The sequence below is a fragment of the Triturus cristatus genome, chromosome 2_1, assembly GCF_964204655.1.
Source record: "Triturus cristatus chromosome 2_1, aTriCri1.1, whole genome shotgun sequence".
NCBI classification, from domain to species: domain Eukaryota; kingdom Metazoa; phylum Chordata; class Amphibia; order Caudata; family Salamandridae; genus Triturus; species Triturus cristatus.
In genome coordinates this window covers 286,833,941-286,849,191 of record NC_140581.1, presented here as the reverse complement: position 1 = coordinate 286,849,191, position 15,251 = coordinate 286,833,941, and the positions used below count along the sequence as shown (strand labels likewise).

General features: G+C 49.6%; 1 protein-coding gene across 4 annotated transcripts in view; it reads left to right on the top strand.

The window, feature by feature from the left end:
* The window catches only part of LIFR (LIF receptor subunit alpha), a 636,999-nt gene that overhangs the window by 346,702 nt on the left and 275,046 nt on the right, over positions 1 to 15,251 (top strand). For all 4 annotated transcript variants that reach the window (XM_085631117.1, XM_085631122.1, XM_085631121.1 and 1 more), the window contains exon 4: positions 4,458 to 4,575. In XM_085631117.1, the coding sequence (XP_085487243.1) occupies positions 4,458 to 4,575 (118 nt within the window). The remainder of the gene's footprint in view (positions 1 to 4,457; positions 4,576 to 15,251) is intronic.

The window sequence follows — 15,251 nt, the reverse complement described above, 5'->3', positions numbered from 1 at the left end:
TCTTTTGACCTTCTTTCTTCTTTTTGGACTGTTGTTGGGACCCACCCTCCTTAGCAGTAGTTTGGGGCCCTGTTGAAGACTTCTGGTCTTTAGATTTCTGATCTCCACCCTTTTGGTCTGTTTTCTTCTGATCACCCCCTTGGCCCTGGTTCTGGTTCTTTTGCTTAACCCTGGTTCTGACCCATTTGTCTGCCTTCTTTCCCAATTCTTGGGGAGAGGTCAGATCAGAGTCAACCAAGTGTTGATGCAGTTGCTGGTTTTGACAGTTATTTAAAATCTGTTCTCTCATCATCAAATTATACAATCCTGTAAAATCAGATACCTTACTTCCCAGCAACCAACCCTCCAAAGCCTTAGTGGCACATTCAATGTATTCAGACCAGTCCTGAGTCTGTGTCTTTTGGGTGTCTCTGAACATTAACCTGTACTGCTCAGTGGTTAAGCCTAACCCATCAACTAGAACACTCTTCAGGACTCTGTAGTTTCTGACATCCTCTTCTCTAACAGTGAGGAGTCTGTCTCTGCCTCTTCCCTCAAAGGAGAGCCAGAGGATTGCTGCCCACTGATCTTCAGGAACCTGCTGTACTTTGCAGGCTCTCTCAAGAGCAGTTATCCACTTGTGGATGTCATCCCCACTTTTGTAGGGGGGCACAACCTTAGACAGGTTTCTATTATCGAAAACCCTATCTTTGTCCTTAGGGACAATGCTGCCACCAGTGGGTATAGACCCACTCTCTCTAGGTTGCCTAGCCTTGTTCAGTTTTTCTTCCATCAGGGCTACTTCTAGCTCCTGCTTCCTGATCCTCAGCTGGGCTTCCTGCATTCTGGCCTCATGTTCCCTCCTCTGAGGGGTGGTCATCCTTTTCCTGGAGTGACCTTGAGAGCCTCTAGAGCCATGGGAAGCATTGGAGTCACCTGAGCGATTCCTTTGCCTTCCAAACCCTGTGTTAAGTCCACTGGGGAGATCCAGTGGGTTGAACCCACTGTCAGTCCCCAATAGCCTTGGTTTAGCTGGGCCAAGTATAATACTTGGCACTGGGCTAGTTCTCCCTTCATCCTCACTACTGTCAGTATCCTTTTCACTCTCATCCTCTGTGGTAGGCATCCCATCTAAGGGGTGACTATTGGGAAGGGGTACTTCAGTGGCATCTTCAGAAGGGGGGCCTCCTGTTCCTGTCCCTAAGGGGGCTAACTGGGAAGCTTTCTTGAGTGCTCTCTGATTCTCATCATTCTGTAAGAGCTCTCTGAGCTCAGCAGAGTTTGGGTTCTTGGGCTGTTTAAGGCCTCTAAGAGTTGCCAAATGCCTGAGCTCATTCTGATTAAGGGTAGCAAAGCTGGATGGTGCCCTCTGGGGGTCACTCTCAACAGAGATGGGTACAGTGGACCCCTCTGCCCCGGCCATTGCTCTTAAGTGTGGGTGGATGTGTTGCAATCTACCTACACTTGGGTTTACCTACTAAACCTATCTAGTAGTTGTAGTCAGGGTGTGCTACTCCCTTTGCTCTACAACAACTAAGTTCAGTAGAACTTAAGTATATCTAATCTTGTTTTATATGTACCTACAGGTACCTATGTGATCTTTCAATTGGTAACCAAGAGATTACAATGGTAAAACACAGCAAGCTCAAATCCAACCGCTGCTCACCAATGTGAGAAGTTGGCCTGGTATATGCTGTTCACTAGTTCTAGTGACCACCTTGTACCATGCCAAGCAACCCTTATGGTGTGGTTGTAAGTCAACCTTTTCGGACCAGCTGCCCTAGTGGTAGCGTAGGCTAAGCAGTCTTTGAGGCTAAACTCGTGATGCGTGTTAAGCAAGCTGTTTTACCAATAGTAACCCCCTTTTATACCAATGAAAGGACACCACACAGATATATATTCAAAATATATATGTATTTATTTCTCAAAGTAACCCCTAGTCTCTTTATGAGCACAGGAGCACAAATCGTCAAACAAGATTATCACAGAATACACAGAAGTTGCACTTTATATGGATAGGCCCTGGTGGCCACTCGAACCATATACTAAAATAGTGGTATAAGTACCACGAACAGAAAAGGGAAAAGGCCTAGGGCCTCTAGAATCGCTGGGCCTACAAGGAGCTAACGTCAGTTAGTGACCAGGAGGTCCACGGGTGGCGTGTGCAGAGCAAATAGTCACACGCGTGCTCCCATAGGTTTCAATGGGTGCGTAAAAAGTACAAAGTTACTGCAAAAGGAATCTTCCGGATGACCTAGGAACTTAAGATTTGGAACACAGGCACTAGAGATGTATTACTACACATGGGCACCGGAGTACCAGCTTTACCTCACCCACAGGAAGCGGGTGCATAGGCCTCAAAGTGCGTCGGGTTTCTTCTATCTGTTCCGTTGAGCCTGGGACAAAGATGCTGCAGGCGGTCGGTCGGGAAGAGATGCAGTGGATCCAAGAGTGGATCGGAGATGTTAAAGACCTGTAAGCAGAGGGGACAGTGTTCACAGTCACTAGCCAGTGACCAGCGTGGCACCAGGTGGGTACCAGGCGATGTCGGGTGCAAACAGGTGATGAGGGGTAGCTTGTCTCCGCAGCCACGTGGTCCCTGAAGGTCAACGACGTCCAGGAGTCGGCTCACGAGCTGTCCCACGCAGGCTCTCGCTGTCGGCGGTGTCGGCGACTTGATTGAAGCAAACAAGCCTTGGCAAAAGCAATTGTAGAAGGATTCGGAAATCAGCTGTTGGTTCTGACCAGCAAGGTCAGAGGGATTGCTCCTTTGGAGGGGAGCAAGGGCCAGTCTGGAGCAACCAGACCAGCGGTGTTTGTCGTAGATTTCGTCGCCAAGATGGCCACTAGCCAGCGGGCCAGCAACCGGTTAGGCGCGTCGAGTGGCAAAATGCAGAAGGGCCCCACGCAGATCGTGGAGATGCTGGAGGGCTCACCTTTGGTGCAGATGCTGCTCGAGGGTTGGGCTTCTCGGGACCCAAAGCACAACTTGGAGGGAGCCTCGGTTGTTGCACTGGTCAGCTTGTCGTAGTCGTTTCAAGATGGCTGGCTCCACGTGTCTCGGTGCCTCCACGGGTCTCCTCTTTGCAGGGACTGTGGATCGGGCGGTGAGAGGTCTGGAGGTCCAGGTCTTGTCAGTCTCTGGGCTCGGGCTCCGGCGGGAGGCGGCGGCAAAGCAGACGGTGATTCGCTGGATGGTGCTTGCGTTAGCAAGGTGGTCACTCCCTGACCACAGGGGAGATTTTCTTCAGTCTTCTGTGCAGCAGAATGTCGAAGTTCCCGTCTTCTTCTTAGTTTCAAGTTGATTCCAGGATGTCTGAAGTCTTAGGACACAGCTCCTACCTTTATTCGGATTCTAGGGGCCGGACTACCTGCTAGGTCCCTCCCTATGGGTGGGACCAGGAAGGGGGGTGGTTACACCCCCAATCCTTTGTCCAGCTCGCCCCAGGCCCGGGACTGGTGTGCCCCAGGACCGGTTTGAACTGGCATATGCACCGAGGCTCCTTGTGAGCCACAGGCATGTCTGGTTTCTTTCAAGCCCTACCTGACCAATACACAAAATCCTGTCTGGGGTGGTGCACGCACCTCCCCTGGCAGGAAACCCTTTGTCCACACCTCCCAAGCTGGAAGGACTCCCAGCAGCAGGAGGGCAGACTTGTGTCTGTGGTGGCAGCATCCATTTTGTGGAGCTGAGGCTATGTCTGATTTTACCCGGGTTTCAGGTACTGTACATGTCGTGTCCCTCTAGAAGGGTGGAATGCTAACCCCGTCGCCAGAATTGGCGAGGGGTTAGTATTCCAATTCGTATGACACCTTACTCGACATGTTTTGATAAAGCCAAACCAAAGATAGCATTTAACCGCGAGGTTCATAATGCACTTAAGAGTATATGGTATGACGATATCTGGAAACAGTAGAAGGAAGTTGTTCCGACCACTGCAGACAGGCTCAGCTCATGCCAGAGCACCATCTCACATGGAACCAAGCACTCTGCCTTCAGGATTGTTAAGGCCTGCCATAGGAGTGACTCATAGGTTACCAGGTGTCCCATTTAAGGTTAGGTATAGGTATACTACACCTAAGTAAGAGGTGATTACACCAACTTACCCCAGCTGAGTGATCAGCCAGTTGTGTCAGATTGTTAGGCCAAGCCTGGGGTGGCATAATACATGCTGCAGCCCCTGGCAGGCCTTGGGTACACCAATGCCCTGGGTACCTAGTGTACACTGGTACAGGGGCTGACAGGGTGATCCACTTCCAATTGGTTATGCACCTAGGGTGCATAGTTTTAATTTAGTAGAGAGAACAGCAGGCTGGGGGTCTGATTGGCAGGCCCACAGCCTCAATATGTCAAAAACCAGTGAAGCAAAAAGCAAAAATTTGGGGTGACCATAGGATAGCAGACCCTACTCTCCTACACCACACAAATAACAAATGTATAACACTTGGAGTGACACCTGTTCTTTTTGCTCTTTCAGATGCTCCGGAAGCACCAGAGACATTCAAATGTATTACACACAATTTGCAGACTTGGGTCTGCTCGTGGAATGGCTCCTCCCATTCAGATACCAACACTACTTATCAAGTGTGCTATCGGTGAGACTTTAAAATTTTCTTTTGGTATAGTTTCTGGTTCTAAGGTAATACGGATTGGATTAATTTGTACTGTTTTATTGTAAGGCACTATGTTTGTGTATTACTTTCAGATTCACATGTTATGTATTACGAGTTGTAAACAAATTGGATGTAAATGAGGTGTTATAAAAAAGTATTTTGATTATGTTAATATTTGTGTTATGATCAGGATTTGTTCAATTTCTTTATTGTAACTTTTCTAAAGCACGCAATTAGTGTAAGTTTGCCATCACTGTTAATACCTGCAAAGAGTTAAACATACGCCAACAATATCCTTGCTTTTCTACTTTGAAGTTTGATTATCTTCTTCCATATTTCATACTCTAATTGTTATACATTTCCAATTTATATATTGTGTGCTTGTAAAGTACACATATGGTTGTAGGTTGCACCTTGCTAGAATATAGGGCAGGGCTGGGAAACGAAAGCAACATTGGCAAAAAATACTAAATCCAGCCTCACTACCCTCCTACCTTCTCTATATCGTTCTGTCTATCCCTTTTAAGTCTCTTTTCTTCTCCCCACTTTCTCTTTTCTCCTTCTATGATGTCTTTCCTCTCTATCCTGAAGCCCCCGTTGTGTTGCTGGAGTTCAATTTAGGAAGTTGAAGAATGTGATAGAGGGACTTCCCAGCAGCACTGGGCCTTCAGAAACCAGTCTTTAGCCCCCCTGGGAAATGTGCCATGGGATAAAAGGCAGTCCCGTCATGATATAGCAGACCCTAGATCCAAACATACTGCTAGTAAGTTAGTGAGAAATCGGATTTCGATGGCTTTGCTAACGACCAACTCATTAGCCTGTGATTAGTTCTAAAGAGGCAGAGGGTTCCACGAATGGAGCCAGCACTAAAAGACACAGCCTTTTACCCTTCTGAATATATTCATTCATTCTCTCTGAAATACTTTACAAGCACAGCTTGTTACCAGTATTGAATGAATTAACAGTTGTGTTTTTGGGGCATGCTCATCAAGGCAAGCATAGAGAGAGATTTATTCTCCGTTTGACTGCAGCTCCACACCTTTGGCATGAAACAATGGGCGTGTTCTCCAGCAGCACTGGCAATTAAAGCCATTGCTGACATAGCAGCCAGTCTTGCTCCATACACCAAATGAGCATTCTACTGATCAAGAAGGAGGTGCATGGCCCAGCTGATGTAGTGTTCAAAACTGCCTGCATTCGGAACATGATGCTGACCGAGGACGGGCAACGGTTTGGAGGGATGGTGCACCACGTCCAGCACAGTGTTTGTTCTTTTGGCTAAATGTTGCAAGTTAGAAGTGTCAGGCCCCGACATAGCCCAAACTGTGGATCCTGAATCTAATCGTTAGCCGGGCTCTGTTGGTGGTAAGGGCACAGGGCCCTCGCGCCTTAGATAAACCACACATCTGGTGTTCAAAAACTTTTGACCTTCTTTCAAGACTGCTCAGCAACATAGAGGAGCTTACACACAGAGCGGGGGCCTCTAATGTCGGTCCTGGTGTCGAGAAATTGCCATAAACAGTAATAGACTGTATAGTAAGAGCTGCATTTAAAGGAATTGCAGCATTCTACACATGTTTGCTAAGAAACTATAGAAGTTGATCATAAGAGGTCTCCTCAAGGTGATAATTTAGAAGGGACCACTGTAGCAATGCCGGGGATTCAACAAAAGGGAGAGTCTCTAAGGAGATGTCTTGAATTAAACATGCACTTTGTTTTGGACCCAACAAAACATCTAGTCCAGCATTATCATAGTTGGGAATCACAAAACTAAATGTTAACTGTGCTAGAACTTAGAAAAGGGTCTCCTTCCTGCCAATACAAGCATCCGTGCGGTTGTCTTTCTTTATCCATTCTAAACATGTTAACTTGCCAAGCAGAACACCATTAGAGAATAGTCTACTACCCCTCCTCTAATTCCCTATATAAAGATGAAGATTTCCTCAATGTTTTTATTAATCTCTTAGAACATTCAAATGCTAATCGTTTGTGTCCTTATTTTACAACAAGTCCTTGCTATCCACACTCATCCTGCTGAGTAGTTTTTATTCTGATGTTGTCTGCCTCTCTCCCAACTTTTCACCCTGACCAGTTTTTGTCCTTTGATCAGTCATCCTTTTTGAATTCTCAGCTGCTGTCTGCAGTGGAACCATCCCACCCCCTTCAAAGAAGCAATGGTTCTGTAGTAGGGGATCTCTGTGTATAGTCATAATCTAGTGAATAGTCCCGCCCATGTGCGGGGACCCCGGAGCAATACAAAAAGAAATCTCTTAAGGTGTCAAGCCATGCAGACCTGCATCTACCCTTAAGAGAGAATTTAATCTAAAGACAGATAATGCAGCCTATACCCACAGGCTACACTGTCCAGTACTTCAACTAGGAAATTCCACCAACATCCACAAACAGCACTGCCTGCCCAGCTTTTTCCACAAGGAAAAAACCTGCCTCTACCAGCAGAAGCCTCTGGAATGATAGAGAGAAAGGAATGGACAGACAAGCCCCATAGGCTGCCATTATGTGGCTCAGAACAGGATACTGTGCCTTTAAGAAAACTTTCCAGACCTTTTCCCAGTATCCCAGAATGCACAGCAGGTCCCTTTTACTTTCAGTTCTTTTTTCCGGCTCCTGCTAGCAGGACCCTGGAGCATTGAGCTCTCCCTCTTCAAGGGTGTATTTGGTGATTTTGTCACTTTTCAAGCTTTTAGTGTTGTGGCCTTCTTTCTGGTGTTGTCATCATGCCTGGCTTGTTTGACAAGTGCCCAGAGTGCGATAGGAAGAAGGCTAAGTCAGACCCACACAGGGTGTACATCGTCTGCCTTCCCCAGTCCCATGTGCCGGAGGAGTGTGAAATCTGCCACTCGTTCTCGGCCAGGACCTTGAGAGAGAGGATGAAGATCCGGCTCCAAGTCCTGGAGGACAGAAGGCTGAAGGCACAAGGTGGGTCTGGAGGGGCTGATTCTGCCCTTGCTGAGGCCTCTGGGGGGGCTCCCCAGGGGCAGGAAGACCGGCAAACGTCCCCATTCTCCGCCGCCGTCGATGGCGTCGACTACAGCGTCGAGGGGGATGACTACGATCTGTTCACCTTCTCCCCAGGGCTCTGGGGAGAAGCGGCGTCGACGCTCAACGTCGAGGAAGCTGAACAGGCCGCCGTCAAGTCATCGACGTCGAGATCAGGCCCGGCGTCGGCGCTCGCCGTCGAGGGGAGGTCGCCTGTCGCCGCCGTCGAGAGGATACCCGACGTCGCCGGGCGACCGTGGGCGCTCGCCGTCGAGGCGGCGTTCGGCGTCGAAGCGGCTTTCGACGTCAAGGAGGCGATCGACGTCAAGGAGGCGATCGACGTCAAGGAGGCGATCGACGTCAAGGAGGCGATCGACGTCATGGAGGCGATCGACGTCATGGAGGCGATCGACGTCATGGAGGCGATCGACGTCATGGAGGCGATCGACGTCATGGAGGCGATCGACATCATGGAGGCGATCGACGTCATGGAGGCGATCGATGTCATGGAGGCGATCGACGTCATGGAGGCGATCGACGTCATGGAGGCGATCGACGTCAAGGAGGCGATCGACGTCAAGGAGGCGCTCGACGTCAAAGAGGGAGTCCCCGGGCTCGGTATACTCCGTCGTGTATACACCGACTAGGCCGGGGTCGCTGCCCTGCACTCCTTTGCCACGGGAGCCAGCGCCGCGGATCCCTACGCCATCTCCTCCGCCTCCACCCCTACCGACACCACCACTGCCTCCTCCTCCTCCTCGTTCTATCCCGCCTCGCACGCCTTCGGGCCCACCCGCGGTTCCGCCACGGTCGGTCTCGTTGCCCAGGTATCCAACGCCGCCGCAGGGAACTCCTAGGCCGCGGCGCCAGGGCAAGCCACCGTCGCCGGGTCCGGCGAGGCCGGCGGACAGACCGAAGCCAAGGAGATCGCGCTCCCGCTCCGGATGGAGAGGGAGATCGTGGAGCCGTGGGCGTTCGTCGTCATCATCGGGGCGACGCCGCAGGAGGCGCAGATCCAGATCACGCACACGATCATCTGCCAGGGACTTCTCGCCGACGCTGTCGGACTCGCCAGGGACGAGGGTGTCGCCGGTTGACGACCTAGTCTCCTTTCAGGAGGTACTACTGAGGGGAGCAGCCAAGTTGGGAATCACGGTGACGGTACCGACACCTACGACGTCCGTGATATTCGAGACGCTGCACAAGAAGCACCTGTCTCGCCCCCTGCTGCCTCTAGTGCCGGGACTGGTGGAGCCCGCTATGGAGTTGTTCCTCACTCCGGCGGTGATGAAATCCGCCCCCTCACGGCTCCTGAAAAAGTATTGGGCGCCGGACCCGGACACGACTTTTTTGAGGATGGACCCGAAGCCAGACTCGGTTATTGTGACGGCGGCGAGGAAGCAGCATGCTACCACCCCTTCATCGACGGTTCCACCCTATAAGGAGAGCCGCTGGCTTGATTCGGCGGGCAGGAAGGTCTGTGGGACGGCTTCTACCACCATGAAGGCGGCAAGTGCCGGGGCTCTGTTGGGGCGTTACAACCGTGCCCTGTGGGAGTCTCCAGCAGTACGCGGAGCTGCTGCCTCGCGACAAGGAGGACGACTTCTTGGAGACTTTGCGCGAGGGGATGCTGGTATCGAACCAGTTGATCAGTGCGGCAGTGGATGTGTCCCTGCTGGCGGCGCATGGGTATTGTCATGGCGTCCACCAACGACGTCACGCGTGGCTGCGCCTTACCTCGCTCAAGCCAGAGGCTCAACATAGAGTGGCCAATCTGCCTTTCTCGGGGGAAACCCTTTTCGGCAGGCATGCGGACGACGAGATGGCCTGCATGAAGACGGAGGCAGAGACCCTGACGGCTGTCTGGTTGGAGAAGCCCGAGAAGAAGAAGCTTCCGTTCCAGAGACGGTTCGGGTCTGCGGGCAGACGGCGTGGGCAGGCCTCGGGACAGCAGCAACACCAGCAGCAGCAGTTCCGGAAACCCTTCCAGAAACGCCAGAAGGGTAGAGGGGGCCAGCAGTCCGCTACTGCTACCAAGGGCCCGTCCGGGTCTCGGCCCTGAGCATCTACTTCCCCTGCAACCGTTACCCACTCCAGTGGGGGGAAGCATTAAATTTTTCCTGGCAGAGTGGAGAAAAATTACTCAGGACAAGTGGGTGCTGAATATTGTTTGCAATGGATACAGTCTTCGGTTCATCAGACCGCCTCCAGCAATTCCGCCGGTAAGCTCGCAGTATCAACTGCGAGAGCTCCAGGCGGAGGCGGACATCCTGTTACGGAAAAAGGCGGTGGAAGACGTACCTCTGTCTCAAAGGGCAAGAGGTCTGTACTCTCGGTTCTTCCTGGTTTGCAAGAAGGACAAGAACGAGTTCAGGCCCATTCTGGATTTGCGGCAAGCAAACAAATGGATTCGAAGAGAGAAGTTTCACATGCTATCGTTGCATCAGATTTACCCTCAGCTGCAACGGGGAGACTGGCTCTGTGCCATAGACCTACAGGATGCGTACTTCCATGTGCCCATTGCACGAAAACACAGGAAGTTCCTGCGATTCCAAGTCGGCGCCAATCATTATCAATACACAGTATTGCCATTCGGGCTAAAGTCTGCGCCCAGGACCTTCTCGAAGTGCATGGCAGTGGTAGGGGCGCACCTGTGGAGGAACAAGGTGTTTGTCTACCCGTACCTGGACGACTGGTTGATCAAGGCCTCATCTTTCTCGGAAGCGCAGGCGCACTTCCGGAGGACGTGCGCTCTCTTGAACAAGCTGGGGTTACACGTCAACATGTCCAAATCTGTCCCGACTCCGGTCCAGTGCATACAGTACTTGTGGGGCCTCCATAGATACGCTGTCAGCAAGCGTGTCTCCTTCGGAGGGGAGACGGTTATCGCTCCTTCGGAAGGCTCAGGACCTCATGACCGCTCCGTCGACGACAGTGAGGAAGGTGTCTTCGCTGCTGGGGTCGATGGCCTCCTGTATCTTCCTCACTCCTCACGCACGGCTGCACATGAGACCACTGCAGGAGTGCTTGGAGGATCAGTGGGATCAGAGGACAGGTTCTTGGGACGACAAGATACGACTGTCTCTGCATGCTCTTCAGTCTCTGAAATGGTGGTGTTCGGCGGAAAATCTCCTCAGGGGGGTCCCTTTCCACAAGGACATTCCCACGACGAGTATCGTGACGGATGCGTCTCTCCAAGGCTGGGGAGCGCACTCCGGAGACTTACAGATACAAGGAAAGTGGTCCCTGCTGGAGTCTACGTACCACATCAATTTCCTGGAACTCAGAGCCGTTTCCTTGGCATCGAAGGCCTTCCATCCGTCCTTCCAGACCAACTCGCTGCTGATACAGATGGACAATACAACCACGATGTATTACCTCAACAAGCAGGGGGGGGTCGAGATCGCACACTCTGTCGCAGGAGGCGCAGGCGATCTGGCACTTTCTTTAACGTGCAATTGCCTCTGACACCATTGATCACAATTGTATCTTTTCTCAGCAAGCCTGTTTAATGACTGCGAGTTTTTAAATCAATTATTACAATTTACTGTTGTTTGAAACAAAAAGAACACTTCTTCATTTCGCAACACACATATCCTTGACACAAAACAGTGAAAATTCTTTACGTTTTATACAATGACTTAATGACATATCAAAAAGACATAAATATTGTGAACAAACGGAGAAATTATTTCACTACGGTACTGAGGTGTCCACTTTTATAAGTCGTTGGGGCGCAAACTAATTGGCTCCTCAGCGTTAACTAGTTAGTGTGGTCCTAAGCAGAGTCAGAGAGAGATGTTTAATAGTCGTTATAGAGAGCTGCGACTGGGTTGTTATTTTTACTCTCCAGGAGACACTCCAGGAGACACTGATGTCTGATTTTTATCACGAACGAGTCTGGATCTCTGCTAGCCGACACGTTTCGACCTGTGTCGTATTGGACCTATATTTGATTCATAAGGTCTTCGTCAGGGCTCATGTAAAGTTCCGATGGGACCTCTTTTTCCGTTATAGGTTGCTGTATCCTCTTCGCCCTTTTGGATGGTTCTAAGGGAGAAGGAATGGCATGTGTTTCTGATCCAATCTTGCTTTTTGTGGCTAGATTCTCTTGCTGTCGGTTAGGTGCCGGCTTTCTGCTAGTTCGGCGTTTCTTCATCCACGGCAATTGGGAAAAGCTCTGTTTCTGGCACTGGCTTCTGGCCCGGGGACTGATGATTACGGCCACGCATCTGCCGGGGGTGCAGAATGTTCAGGCGGACGCACTGAGCAGGCTGCTTCAGGAAAACCACGAATGGGTCATAAACGACGAAGTACTAGGAGAAGTCTTCGCAAGGTGGGGAACTCCAGACATAGATCTGTTCGCCACCGCCGAAAACAGCAAATGCCGAGACTTCGCATCCAGGTACTACCAGCAGGGGACGCTGGGGAATGCGCTATGGATCGACTGGTCGAACAGCTTTCTGTACGCTTTTCCACCCATTCCCCTGATTCCGGCGGTGCTCATCAAACTGTCCAAGTCCGGGGCGCGGATGATCCTCATTGCCCCGGAATGGCCCAGGCAGTGGTGGTTCACGGACCTACTTCACCGGTCTCTCCTTCCTCACATGTGGCTGCCGTGCAGGCCGGACCTTCTCACGAAGTTCGGGGGGCGGATGGTGCATCCCAACCTCTCGTCTTTAAGTTTGGCGGCATGGCTCCTGAGATAGTGCAATATGGTCATTTGAATCTATCAGAAGATTGTATGGACATACTGAAGGAGGCTAAACGTCCTTCCACTAGGATTTCCTATGCTTACAAGTGGAAGAGATTCTGCATCTGGTGCAAATCCAAGAACTTTGACCCGACGACCTGTAAGGAAGATGTCATCCTTCCATATCTTTTACATTTGGCGCAGTCTGGCCTTAATTTCCACTCCATTAAGGTTCATCTCGCTGCTTTGACTGCTTACAGGAAATGCCCTTCACAGACTTCCTTCTTTCAGATCCCTGTGGTCAAGGATTTTTTGGAAGGCTTGAAGAAGGTGTTCCCTCCTGACGGACTTCCCTCGCCTTCCTGGGAATTGAATGTGGTGCTGTCCAGATTGATGAGGGAGCCTTTTGAACCTATTCACAAGGCTTCGTTGCAGCACCTGTCTTGGAAGGTGGCGTTCTTAGTGGCCGTTACATCGGCCCGCAGGGTGAGTGAACTTCAGGCATTATGTTGTCAAGAACCTTATACTGTATTTCATGCTGCTAAGGTTGTTATACGTACTCACCCTAAATTTCTTCCTAAGGTTATTTCTGATTTTCATGTCAACCAGACCATAACTTTACCTACGTTTTTTCAGAATCCCTCTTCTCCAGCGGAAAGGTCTCTCCATTCCCTGGATGTTAGGAGGGTGTTGAAGTTTTATCTTGATAAGACCAAGGATATTCGTAGGTCAGACCAATTGTTTATCAATTATGGATCAGTCAGGACCGGTCTTGCTACCTCTAAACAGTCCATCTCTCGGTGGATTGTGTCCTGTATACAATTGTGTTATCCAAAGGCTAATAAGACCTTAGGGGGTAAACCTAAGGCTCATTCCACCAGGGGCAAAGCGGCTACATCTGCTTTACTACGTAATGTTCCGATTGCAGAAATCTGCAAGGCGGCCACTTGGAGGTCGGTCCATACCTTTGCTAAGCATTACTGTCTGGACACGGATGCCAGGGCAGATGCTCAGGTTGGGCAGGCTTCACTGCGAAATTTGTTCGCACAATAGTGGTGTTATTTTGAATTCTTCTCCACCGCCGTTTTTGGTGTTGGGATGGGCTTGCCATTCTATTCACTAGATTATGACTATACACAGAGATCCCCTACTACAGAAGGAGTAGTTTCTTTTCTGTAACTCCAGTTTTGTAGTAGGGGTATCTCTGTGATAGTCATAAGCGCCCGCCCTCCTGCCCGGTGGAGAGATATTTATTAATGTCAGGAATGCTACAGGTCTGGCGTGCTACGCCTTCAAAAAGAACTGAAAGTAAAAGGGACCTGCTGTGCATTCTGGGATACTGGGAAAAGTTCTGGAAAGTTTTCTTAAAGGCACAGTATCCTGTTCTGAGCCACATAATGGCAGCCTATGGGGCTTGTCTGTCAATTCCTTTCTCTCTATCATTCCAGAGGCTTCTGCTGGTGGAGGCAGGTTTTTTCCTTGTGGAAAAAGCTGGGCAGGCAGTGCTATTTGTGGATGTTGGTGGAATTTCCTAGTTGAAGTACTGGACAGTGTAGCCTGTGGGTATAGGCTGCATTATCTGTCTTTAGATTAAATTCTCTCTTAAGGGTAGATGCAGGTCTGCATGGCTTGACACCTTAAGAGATTATTTTTTTTATTGCTCCGGGGTCCCCGCACATGGGCGGGGCTATTCACTAGATTATGACTATCCCAGAGATACCCCTACTACAGAATTGGAGTTACAGAAAAGAAACTACTCCTTATTCCTATAGCAGAAAACCTCAGCTTCATCTTTTCAGTGCAGTCAATGTCTGACACATTTCCTTTCTGCTAGCAGCCTCTAAACCTTTGAAATTGCATGTTGCTAATCAAGACAGCCCCATTCTTCAAGGACAAAGTTGTTTTGATGATGGCTGTTCTTGCTTTCACCCATATTGCTGCATGAAGTATATTCGAATTGCAGCAAAGGACAACCTTTGGTTGTATACATATGATGGCAGTGCTGTCAGTGCCTTCATTTTATCAGACCTGATAGCAGGTTTTGATACTGTCGGCCATAGAAATTGTCTGTTGAGGGCGAGAGAGGTTGGTTTTCTAGATACAGCCCTGCAAAAGCTTGCTCTCTGTGCTATCAAAATTTTGGCAAAGGGTTTCCTTCCCATCTTTCAGTAATAGTGCATGGAGCATACCTCTCTAATATAATGTGTTCTTGCCCTTGGCTGTTTATCTGTTAACAAACCTTGGTTTCAAATTTGGTAGTGACTAGAGTCGGTCAGCATATATCTCAGCTGTGGTGTGTTCTTGTTCCTTCCATCAGCACAGGCTCCATAAGGTAATGTATTTTCTTATTTTAGTGGGCAGATATTTGATAGCGTCAGCCACAATTATGGAAATGCCTTGCTCCCTAAATGTGATATCTCCTCTGCAGATCATATTAAACAATGTAGCCGCACTTTCATACAGGACACCCACGATTAGCCATGCTAAACCATTGCTTAAGCACATACAGTGGTTACCAATTCAGTCAAGAGTGGCCTTTAACTTCTTCTGTACCATCCATAAATCTATAGAAATGCCTTCCTATTTCTGTGCTTCTGTCGTCAGTGAGAATGAGATTCTGGATGTAGACCAATTTGGCTTCAGACGAGCTCATAGTACAGAGACTGCACTGGTAGTGGCCACTGAAGAGATCTGCAACATCATGGATAATGGAGGAACGGCTACAGTAATCTTATTAGATTTATACACAGTCTTTGACACAGTGAGCAACTCTGTCCTAAAGCAACGACTAGTTGAGTTAGGTCTAGGTGAGTCAGCATATCAGTTGCTATGCTCCTTTCTTACTGGAAGAGAGCATTCAGCCTTGTTTGGTGATTTTTATTTCCAACCCATTTTTTTGGCTTGTGGTTTTCTGCAAGGATCATCATTCAGCCCCATGTTATTTAATATATACGTGGCTCCCCTCGCA